Source organism: Lithobates pipiens, unplaced genomic scaffold, assembly GCF_037356315.1.
Source record: "Lithobates pipiens isolate NorthernLeopardFrog02 unplaced genomic scaffold, aLitPip1_a1.2 Scaffold_8, whole genome shotgun sequence".
Lineage (NCBI taxonomy): Eukaryota > Metazoa > Chordata > Amphibia > Anura > Ranidae > Lithobates > Lithobates pipiens.
The window spans coordinates 604551361-604563627 of NW_027507903.1; the positions used below are offsets into that span (position 1 = coordinate 604551361).

Here is a 12267-nt window from a genome sequence, read left to right on the forward strand (position 1 = left end):
CGCTGCTGGCGCTGTGATTGGCCAAGCATGCGGGGTCACAGTGCATGCTTGGCCAATCATGAGCCAGCAATGCACTGCGATGACGCAGTGCATTGTGGGCCGTGAGCGCCACACGAATTTGGCGCGAATGGCCCATAACGTTCGGAATTCGCCGAACGGGCGAACAGCCGATGTTCGAGTCGAACGTATGTTCGACTCGAACACCAAGCTCATCACTACTCTTAAGCATTGAATCGCCACTGCCGCTTCCAGTGATGACGGATTCGCTCTCTCATGGACAGTTTTGCCATCCAGCTCCAAGAGATTACTTTTGATGGCATGGAAGTTGAGAGGCAGTGGCTACCAGGTCAATTATGCTCAGTGAAGGTAGTGCCTATGTTGTGTCAATCCAGAGAGGTCTTCATGAATAAGATTTACCTAAGAATATGGGAAAATTATGCAGATCTCACACAGCAAAGCCTGGAGTCCTTTATCACCTAAACCAGCCAAGGTTCCACAGTTCTTACAACTGGGACTGAACAAGGGACTAGCTTCAAATATGTTTAAAGCTCAAAGTTCAGCTTTGTCTACACTGCAGAGGTCAATTAGTCCTTAACCCTTTAGTGATGCAATCCTTTAAAGGATTACATGAAGTTATAGGCCTCACAAGAAACCATTGTTCCCTATGTGGAACTTGCTTATGGTCCACATTTCTATCGAGGCCTAATTTCTATCCCACTGAACTGACTACACTCTGCAAACCCTAAAGACCGTATTCTGGTTGCTACAACCTCAGTGAAGGATGTCAGAACTGCAGGCTTTGTACTCAAGGAGCCTCACTTAAAGTGGGAGTCCGCCGGGACTCCGCATTTTTTTTTTTTTTTTTTAAAGCCAGCAGCTACAAATACTGCAGCTGCTGACTTTTAAAATAATGACACTTACCTGTCCAGCGCGCCCACGATGTAGGCACCCGAAGCCGATCTCTTGATCGTCTCTCGGGTGCTGCCGCCGCCATCTTGGGTATGGGAATCAGGAAATGGAGCCTTTCGGCTTCATTTCCCGGTTCCCTACTGCGCATGCACGAGTTGCGCTGCGCAATAAGGATGGACCCGCTGCCTCTGGGATCTGTGTGTTTCCCAGCAGGCAGCGGGGGACTTTCGGAAAGGGGCGTAATCTACGCCCCTTTCCACAGAGAGCTATCCCGGAAGTGGGTGCAGATACCTGTACTGTACAGGTATCTGCACCCCCCTCCCCCCTGAAAGGTGCCAATTGTGGCGCCGGAGGGGGGGAGGGTTCCGATGAGCGGAAGGTCCACTTTAGGGTGGACCTCCGCTTTAACATTATACCCAGACAGAACAGAATAGTCCTAAATCTCCAGACTGTTTTTATCCATGGGGTGTCTTTCTCCTTCCAATTTAACCAGGAAGTAAATTTGCCATCTTTCTTGGTTGAGTGAGAGAACCACATTTCCTGGTAGTTGAGCTAACGCTGGTGGCCTGCTTGGCAGCTACCTTTTCATTCAGGAAAGCTGAAATATGTCCTTGGCTCCAGCGTGGCCTAAGGCAGGGCCAGTCAGCATCAACATGCTCAGTCACCTCCTAGATTGTTAAAACATTTAAAAGAGCCTACTCTTCGGGGCTTTCCTGTTTTCGGAGGTCTTCAGAGAACATTTAACTAGGGCAGTGCCAGCTCTGTGGACAGCTCAGCGCTGAGTCTCCTGAGGTATTTGAAAGTCGGCAATATGGTCCTCCCAGGACACCTTCATTACACTTTAATATTTGAATCCGGCCTGCGACAGAAAAATTGGAAAATTCATGGTGCATACTTGCGCTACTGATAATTATAAAATTTTCTTGTACCCTCCCGTATAGTGAGTTAGTCCCCATATGTATGCTGCCATGATGCGCCAGAAAAATGGAAAATTGGATACTCCACCTTTCCGTAATTTTCCTTTCCTGGTGCATCTTCATGGCAGCATACAGATGCCCACCCAAATGGTGAGAGTTACAGAGAATGCTGTAAGCCGGGTCTGTCTTTGATTAATAGTTAACCAGTCCTGTCAGGTTGTGGGGGGCGTACATATGTATGCTGCAATGAAGATGCACCAGGAAAGGAAAATTACGGAAAGGTGAGTATACAATTTTCCATTTTTTTTTTTTTTTTACATGTTCTGCCTTTCATTTCTATTTTAAATGGAATGGGTTGTTTTACAAGGTGAGGGTTCACATATACTTTAACGCTGAACTCCAGCAAATACTTTTGCAGCAGTTACAGCAACATGTTTTTTTCTCAAGTCGTCTTCCAGGACGGCACCCTGAGAGATGACTGGTCCACCTGACAGGAAACACAATCAATCAAAGAGGTTAAAAGCCCCCGCCCCTCCCCGTGCTCCTCAGTTTTTGATTGTGTTTCCCCACAGCGAAACCGTTTGTTATTTTTTCCTAGACCCGAAGCCTGGGGCTGGTGGTCTCCCCCTGGGAGCCAGACCAAATGCCTGGGAAGCCTCTGGGTCTGGCAGGATGTTCTCATCCTTCCTGGGGGGTTCCCCTATATTTTCCTCAGGGGGGGCAGCAGAAACTGGAAGAGCCCCCCTGAGCGCTGAAGGACCCTGGGTACAGTGGTGTACCCAGAACTTCAGGAGCCAATTTTCCTCTCCTCTCCTTACCTGTGCGGTGGCCGTGCAGAAAAGGAGCCTGGTGTCCCTTTTGGCTCAGGGTATCTCTCTGAAGACTCCAGGTCCAGCAATCCAGAGGGTCCTAGGTGCAGCTGGAGGCAGTATCTCCCCTTTGCAGCAGAGGTGCTCAGCTTTCTGGGGAGGTTTGGCACCATCTTCCTGGAGCTTGGTGGAGGAATGACATCACTTCCTCCACAGAACAGGAAGTGAGCTCAGAGTTCGGGTCATTTCCTGTCTACAGCAAAATGGTGGCAGTATCAGCATGGAGGTAACAAACAGCCTCAGCCTCACAGCTGATTTGCCAAATCGGGGACATAAATCCAGGAGGAGCAGGCGCCCACTTCTCCCACAGACCGGCTGCCTTCGCCTGTGTCAGCTGTCCGAAGAAGCTCACTGGCGCCAGCAGCATGGAACGTGAGAAGAGACCCGCAGGGTCCATGGCCATGGAGGAGACCACAGGGGGTGCGTCTGACCGGCCGCCGGAGGTTTAGATGGGGGAGGGTACCCCAACTCTTCTCCTCTGGGTGGTACAGTGCTGTATTGTAATGCCTGTATGTTTTTGTTTCAGGGGACGATGCCACTGCCCTTGGGGTTGCCAGCCATCCCGTGAAATCTTCCACCCGCTCTAAGCGTTGTGGAAACTGTAATGCTAGATTACCCCCAGATCATCCTAAACCCTTCTGCTTTAAATGTATACAGAAGCTGACAGGGAAGGAAACCTCTCAGATAATGGAGAAGTTTCTCACAGTACAAACTGAGATGCTGTCCACTCTGAAAGCCTTTCAGTCCTCCCTTAAGTCTAGAGATTCAGAGGCTCACACCAGCAAGGACGCCTCCTCCCAGGAGGGCTCCGCTTCCTCTAGGGGGTCTAGACGGCGGGCAGACAACCCAAGGTATCTCCAGTCTCAGGATTCAGAGGAGGAGGATGAGTCCGAATCCCATGGGCAGGGATTCTCGGACGAGGGTGTGTTGGACAGCCAGGAGGAGGATGAGGGGGAGGACTCCAGGTCTAGCAGGCATATCTTTTCAGCCGATGACATGGAGGGACTACTGAGGGCGGTTTACGCTTCTGAAGGGATTCAGGAGCCCACGGCACAGGTCTCTGCCCAAGACAAAATGTATAGGGGCTTAATTAAACCACAGACCAGGGTTCTTCCGGTACATCCTGCACTCAAAGATATTATCTTAAGGGAGTGGAAGGATCCGGAGAAGAGGCTCCTAAAGTACAAAACATGGAAGCGTAGATGCCCCTTTACTGAGGAGGATGAGGAGAAGTTTTTCAAGACTCCTAGGCTAGACGCCTCCCTGGCACAAGTTTCTAAACAATCCGATCTTTCCTTTGAAGACACTGGGAACATCAAGGATCAGATGGATCGGAGGGCAGAAACTATTTTGCGCAGGGCCTGGGAGGCCAACGCGTCGGCTATGAGCCCCGCGTTGGCCTCAGCCTGCATCGCTAGAAATGCGGACATGTGGATCTCTAAGCTGATAGACCACATCTCCCAGACTTCCAAGTCTAAGGAGGTCTTAGATTCATTGGAGGTCGTAGGCAGCGCTGTTGCATACCTAGCGGATGTGGCCGTGGAGACGGTGCGCACAACCGCCAAGTCCGGTGCCTTACTAAACTCGGCTCGGCGAGCCCTATGGGTTAAAACTTGGGACGGGGATGGCTCATCTAAGACCCATCTATGTGGCCTCCCTTTTGAAGGTTCCCTCCTTTTTGGTGCTGGCCTAGACCAAGCCCTTGCTAGGTCGACCGAAAAGGGGATGAAATTCCCTACTAAACCGAGGAGGGATAGGAAGAGGTTTTTTCGTGGCCCCCAGGCAAAGAACCGCTTCTCTGAGAAAAAGGTCTCCCCTAATAGACGTTGGGGGGCTGGGAAGGACAAGCAGAAGTCAGGCATTCTCTTTTCCAGCCAGAAGTCAGGCGACAAGACCTCCAAATGACATTCCAGTGGGGGGAAGGCTTTCCCACTTTGTCCCTCAGTGGGAAAGGGTCACTCAGAGCCCCCATATTCTACAGATCATAAAAGAGGGTTACAGATTAGAATTTCTTTCCCCTCCTCCCACCAAATTTCTCCTGACCCACCTTCCCAGGGACCCCGGCAAGGCAGCAGGAGTCCTACAGAATATAGAAGAACTGGCCAGGCAGGAAGTCATAGTGCCTGTTCCAGAGGGCCAGCAGGGTCAGGGGTTCTACTCCCACATATTTGTGGTACCAAAGCCCTCAGGAAGATATCGCCTCATCATAAATCTAAGGCATCTCAATGTCTTCCTGCGGTACAAGAAGTTCCGCATGGAGAGTGTTTATTCTCTCAGGAGAAACCTTCTCAGGGACGTGTTCATGGTAACCTTGGATTTAAAGGACGCCTACCTTCACGTCCCTATATTTCAGAACCATCAGGTCTTCCTAAGATTTGCAATTGCCTCTCCAGAGGGAGTTCAGCATTGGCAGTTTGCGGCCCTCCCCTTCGGGCTGGCATCTAGTCCAAGGGTTTTTACAAAGATCCTGGCAGAAGTAGTGGCCTTCCTGCATCTCCAGGAAGTAGCGCTGATTCCCTATTTGGACGACATTCTGATTTACAATCAGAATCGGGATCAGCTCCTTTTGGATCTAGCCAGGGTAGTGGAGACCTTAGAATCCCTGGGATGGATCATCAGCAAGGAAAAATCCTCACTGATTCCGGCCCAGACGAAAATGTATCTGGGATTCCTGGTGGATTCCGCGCAACAGAAGTTAGTTCTACCCCAGAGCAAGGTAGAGGGTATAATTTCAGCGGTCCTTTCTCTGTTAGAGGCAAAGACATCTCCATACAGAGGGATTATGAGGGTGCTGGGCCTGATGACGGCAGCTATCCCAGCAGTTCCTTGGGCACAGCTGCACTCCAGGACCCTCCAGCACTTCCTCCTTTCCTCTTGGGACAGGAAAAGAGTTTCTCTAGAAGTAGAAGTGGCCATTCCGATCGAGGTAAAGGATTCTCTTCACTGGTGGCTTCACCCTCAGAGGCTTCAGGGGGGTCTCCTTTGGAGTCAGCTTCAGCCGCTCAGGATAACAACAGACGTACGTTCCTGGGGGTGGGGGGCACACCTGGAGGATCTAACAGCCCAGGGTTCCTGGGACATGAGTCAGAGAAAGACATCCTCAAATTTTCGAGAACTTATGGCCATCGGGGAGGCATTAAAGGCTTTCGAAAGGAGGATCAAGGACCAGGAAGTTCAGGTCCTATCAGACAACGCCAAAGGCAGTGGCATTTGTCAATCATCAGGGGGGCACCAGATCTCCAACTCTACTGGCTCTATCTTTAGAGATCATGGGCTGGGCGGAGCATCGGAATATCTCCATTTCCGCAGTCCACATAAAGGGGTCCCTGAATGTAGAGGCAGACTATCTCAGTCGTCAGCCGATTCTTCAGGGAGAATGGGAGTTCGCCCGCAGAAAGAACAAAAGGGTAAAGAGATTCTTTTCCCTTGCCCGAGAGGGGGGCTCAGAGGGGATAGACGCCTTGGCCCAGGTTTGGGACTTCCGGTTGGCCTATGCCTTCCCCCCCCTGGGGCTAATTCCGAGGGTTCTTCAAAAGCTGTTTCTCTCGGAAGGCGCCCTGATTCTGATAGCCCCTTGATGGCCCAAGAGAGCTTGGTTTCCAACCCTGCAGGGTTGGTCCATAGCCCCGCCTCTACACCTTCCTGTTCGGCGCGACCTTCTCCTTCAGGGTCCAGTTTGCCATCCAGACCCCAGCTTCTTCAGGCTGACGGCCTGGCTCTTGAAAGGCAGAACCTGCGGGAGAAGGGCCTGTCGGACAGAGTAGTGGATACTCTCCTCCTTAGTAGAAAGCCGGTCACAAGGCGTATTTACGCTAAGACCTGGGGGATTTTTTCTCGCTTGTGTCAGGTGAGAGGGACTTCACAGCAAGAGATCCCGGCCATTCTGGAGTTTCTCCAGGATGGAGCAGAGCAGGGGTTGGCAACCAAGACACTTAAGGCACAGGTCGCAGCCTTATCCTGTTTTTTGGAGAGACGCTTGGCACTAGACCCTCTGATCAAGAGGTTCCTTTTGGTCAGAGAGAGGTTGTCCCCTGTCCAGGTGTCTAGGTTCCCACCATGGGATCTTACCTTAGTGTTAGAGGGCTTAACAAGGCCCCCCTTTGAACCAATAGACCAGATCCCCCTCAGGATTCTCACCTTTAAATTGGCCTTTCTGCTTGCTATTACATCAGCCAGGAGAGTAGGCGATATTCAGGCTTTTTCAGTCAAGGAACCATACTTTCGTTTATTTGAGGACAGGGTTATACTTAGGTAGGACCCCCTGTACCTCCCTAAGGTAGCATCCAGGTTCCATAGGACTCAAGAAGTAGTGCTACCTTCCTTTTGTAATAATCCCCAAAATGAGAGGGAAATTTCTTTTCACTGTCTGGACGTCAGACGTTGTTTATTATCCTACTTAGAAAAAGTTAAGGAGTTTCGAAGGTCCAGCCATCTTTTAGTTAATTTTTCTGGCCAAAAGAAGGGCCAACAAGCCTCCAAAGCATCCATAGCTAGATGGATTAAGCATGCCATTGCTTTAGCCTATGAGCAGTCAGGTATTGCAGTTCCTAGGGACCTGAAAGCTCATTCCACGCGATCTCTGGCAACCTCTTGGGCAGAAAGGGCCGGAGCTTCAGTGGAGCAGATATGTAGAGCCGCTACATGGACAAGCCAGAACACCTTCCTGAGGCATTACAGGGTGGAGTTACTGTCCCCTCAGGATCTGGCATTTGGCAGGAAGGTCCTGCAAGCGGTTGTCCCGCCCTAAGGTAGGCCTGAGCTACTTGCTCCTCTCTCAGGGTGCCGTCCTGGAAGACGACTTGAGAAAATGACCAGTTACACTTACCGGTAACTGTGTTTCTGGGAAGTCTTCCAGGACGGCAGGCCTACTTCCCACCCATTCTCTTTAGGTATAATTTAAGGTATAGAGTGTGGTGGTGTGGTTTTCTTCACTCTCGTGCACTGGTGTGGGTCAATACTTTGTCACAACTGAGGAGCACGGGGAGGGGCGGGGGCTTTTAACCTCTTTGATTGATTGTGTTTCCTGTCAGGTGGACCAGTCATCTCTCAGGGTGCCGTCCTGGAAGACTTCCCAGAAACACAGTTACCGGTAAGTGTAACTGGTCATTTTTTTTTTTTTTTTGGGGATAAAGGTTTTACTTAAATAAAAACTGATCATTATCAGCAACTCTGCCTAAGATAGTTCATAGTTAGTAAGGTTGAATAAAGACACCAGTCCATTCAGTTCAACCTGAGTGAGTGTCTACAATTGTCCCTGTACATTGCACACTCACATCAGTCCCTACCCTCAAGGAGCCCACAATCCAAGGTCCCCATTCATATACCAGGGCCAATTTTTGGACAGAAGCAAATTAACCTACCTGCATGTCTTTGGATTGTGGGAGGAAAACGGAGTACCCGGAGGAAACCCATGTAGGCACAGGGAGAACATGCAAACTCCAGGTAGGTAGCGTCGTGGGTTGGGATTTGAACCAGCAACCCTTCTTACTGCTAGGTGAGAGTGCTAACCACTACACCACTGTGCCGCCCAAACCAAAGATGAATGGTTTGCCTCAACCCTCTAACTGCCCATTTTCCTGGACAGCTTGTTCTGTTGACCACATGCCAACCAGCTGCCGCAGTTTTACTGCGGCAACATGGCTCGGCTGCGCAAATCGCCATCATGTTACGTCGGTAACATCGACGGCCACTAGGGGGCGCGTGTGCCACCAGAGGCGGCCCAGGCGAGTGCCCGGCAGTCGCCATCACCGGGCTCCCGTGATCACTTGGGGCACACGAAAAATTGGGATCTGTGTGTGTGTAAACACAGTTTCCGTTTCTCTGAGGGGAGAACAGACAGATTGTCTGTTCATACAGAGTATGAACAGCGATCTGTTAGCTTCCCTGCATAGTCCTCATCCACCTTCAGTTAGAATCACTCCCCAGGACACACGTAACCCCTTCACTGCCCCCTAGTGGTTAACCCCTTCACTGCCAGTGACATTTTTACAGTAATCAATGCAATTTTATAGCATTTATCGCTGTAAAATTGCCAATGGTCCCAAAAATGTGTCAAAAGTGTCAGACGTGTCCGCCATAATGTCGCAGTCCCGATAAAAATCGCATATCGCTGCCATTACTAGTTTTAAAAAAAATGTAAATAAAAAAGCCCTAAAACTATCCCCTATATTGTAGACTTTTGCACAAACCAATGAATATACCCTTATTGCGTTTTTTTTTTTTTTACTAGAAATATGTAGAATAATATATATATCAGCCTAAAATGAGAAACATTTTTTAGATATTTTTTGGGGATATTTATTATAGCAAAAAGTAAAAAATATTGTGTTTTTTTTTTTCAAAATTGTCGCAGTTTTTTTGTTTATAGCGCAAAAAAAGAAAAAACACAGAGGTGATCAAATACCACCAAAAGAAAGCTCTATTTGTGGGGAAAAAAAGCAGGTCAATTTTGTTTGGGAGCCACGTCACACGACTGCACAATTGTCAGTTAAAGCGACGCAGTGCCGAATCCCAAAAAGTGCTCTTGTCTTCGGCCAGCCAAATTGTCCGGGGCTGAAGTGGTTAAAGGAAATTTAAAAACTGTAAATTTACTGGCACAATCAACAAATTAAAAAGCCTTAAAAAATAAAACAAATGCAACCACCACATTTAAGAACTGACAAGCTGCAATATGGTCATTTTTTTTTTCATTTTGGGGTTTAATATATATATATATATATATATATATATATAGATTTTTAACCTTAAAATATCTACTTGTAGCTACATTTTTAATGAGCTCTTTTTTATTTATTTATTTTTTTACTATTTTTATTGGCATTTTTTTTTTTCTTGTAGCAATATATTAAAGTGCTTGTAGGGAATCATTGCCTTGGGTGCCACAGGACCTTGTCCCTAATGCTCACAAGATTGGAAAAGTATGCCTGATGCCTGATATAATATAAACTTTTAAAATATTTTTGACTCTTTCTTGAGTTCCTCTAAACGTTACAAGTGTTGTATAAGGGTAACGGGTTCCTTTTTTTTTTTCTTCTTTCCAAATAGAGTTAAAACGAATAACTTCAAGAGGTTTGTTAATGAACTGAGGCATTGCCCATGGCAATACAATGAGTCTGAACATAATAGGCTTAAGTGAGTATTCCCTTTAGTGTTTTCCCGCTAAAACTTGTTTTCTGAAGACTAAGAACATACTATGAACACTGAATGAGGTTCATGGCCCTGCCCCCTAAAGGGGCGCCCTTCATTCATAGTGTGCCCACATAGTGTGCACACTTTGCCCTTCATTCATAGTGTGCCCATATAGTGTGCACACTTTGCCCTTCATTCATAGCGTGCCCACATAGTGTGCCCACATAGTGTGCACACTTTGCCCTTCATTCATAGTGTATTCATGCACAGAGCAGTGGAGACCAGTAGAGGACAGCCACAAGCTAGATAAGAGCCAAAGATGAATACCCGATGCATCACATGACTGGCCTGCTGACTTGTGAAAAAAGATTATTAATAATAAAAAGAGCAAAATGAGTTGCTGCAGCTATTTAGTATCAAGTACAACTCGTTGGTACGGGCTCAGGCCCCCAAACCAACCAGTTATCTTACTGTAACACCAGGGATTTTTTTCTGGCGGAACATGCCAGAATGGCGTCAGTGAAGGAGAAGGACTTTCTGTGTACTATTGTTTTAGCAGGGCGCACATGGAATAAGCCAGTTAAGCTTGCTTTGCTCCAGCCGCAGCCTGATAGAGGGGAAGGGGGAGTTATATCATCTGCACTTCGCCTCTCCTGGTAGGCTGGATGCTGAAGACATCCCCATATAGCAAAGTGACAGCCGAATCCAGCAAAGAAACATCCCTATCCAGAAAAGGGATAGCCCAATCCAACAAAGAGATAGCCTCAGCCCAATCCAACAAACAGACAGTCACAGCACAGGCCCACATCCAGAAACATTGTCCATTTATCAAAAATATACAGTGGGGCAAAAAGTATTTAGTCAGCCACCAATTGTGCAAGTTCTCCCACTTAAAAAGATGAGAGAGGCCTGTAATTGTCATCATAGGTATAACACAACAATGAGAGACAAAATGTGGAAACAAATCCAGACAATCACATTGTCTGTCTGATTTTTGAAAGAATTTATTTGCAAATTATGGTGAAAAATAAGTATTTTGTCAATATCAAAAGTTTATCTCAATACTTTTATATATCCTTTGTTGGCAATGACAGAGGTGAAACGTTTTCTGTAAGACTTCACAAGGTTGTCACACACTGTTGCTGGTATGTTGGCCCATTCCTCCATGCAGATCTCCTCTAGAGCAGTGATGTTTTGGGGCTGTCGCTGGGCAACATGGTCTTTCAACTCTCTCCAATGGTTTTCTATGGGGTTGAGATCTGGAGACTGGCTAGGCCACTCCAGGACCTTGAAATGCTTCTTACGGAGCCACTCCTTCGTTGCCTGGGTTGTGTGTTTGGGATCATTGTCATGCTGAAAGACCCAGCCACATTTCATCTTCAATGTTTTTGCTAATGGGAGGAGGTTTGCACTCAAAATCTCACAATACATGGCCCCATTCATTCTTTCATGTACAGGGATCAGTCGTTCTGTTCCCTTTGCAGAGAAACAGCCCAAAGCATGATGTTGCCACACCCATGCTTCACAGTAGGTATGGTGTTCTTTGGTTGCAACTCAGCATTCTCTCTCCTCAAAACACGACAAGTTGTGTTTCTACCAATCAGTTCTACTTTGGTTTCATCTGACCATATGACATTCTCCCAATCCTCTTCTGGATCATCCAAATGCTCTCTAGAAAACCTGACGTGCCCGGACATGTACTGGCTTAAGCAGGGGAACACGTCTGGCACTGCAGGATCGGAGTCCCTGGTGGCGTAGTGTGTTACTGATGGTAGCCTTTGTTACATTGTTCTCAGCTCTCTGCAAGTCATTCACTAGGTCTCCCCCCCCCCCCCCGCGTGGTTCTTGGATTTTTTTCTCACCATTCTTGTGATCATTTTTTGTGAGATCTTGCGTGGAGCCTCAGATCGAGGGAGATTATCAGTGGTTTGTACGTCTTCCATTTTCTAATTATTGCTCCCACAGTTTCTTCACACCAAGCTTGCCTATTGCTGATTCAGTCTTCCCATCCTGGTGCAGGTCTACCATTTTGTTTCTGGTGTCCTTCGACAGCTCTTTGGTCTTCACCATAGTGCAGTTTGGAGTGTGACTGTTTGAGGTTGAGGACAGGTGTCTTTTATACTTTTAACAAGTTCAAACTGGTGCCATTAATACAGATAATGAGTGGAGGGCAGAGGAGCCTCTTAAAGAAGAAGATACAGGTCTGTGAGAGCCAGAAATCTTGATTGTTTGTAGGTGACCAAATACTTATTTTCCACCATAATTTGCAAATAAATTCTTTCAAAAATCAGACAATGTGATTGTCTGGATTTGTTTCCACATTTTGTCTCTGATAGTTGAGGTATAGCTATGATGACAATTGCAGGCCTCTCTCATCTTTTTTAAGTGGGAGAACTTGTACAATTGGTGGCTGACTAAATACTTTTTTGCCCCACTGTATATTT

The 12267-nt window shown here is 47.5% G+C and overlaps 1 protein-coding gene across 1 annotated transcript in view; it reads left to right on the plus strand.

The window, feature by feature from the left end:
• Positions 1 to 12267, plus strand: part of LOC143961321 (alpha-2,8-sialyltransferase 8E-like) — a 31968-nt gene that overhangs the window by 10115 nt on the left and 9586 nt on the right. Inside the window, exon 2 of the mRNA XM_077470579.1 lies at positions 9740 to 9826. Coding sequence (XP_077326705.1) covers positions 9740 to 9826 — 87 coding nt within the window. The remainder of the gene's footprint in view (positions 1 to 9739; positions 9827 to 12267) is intronic.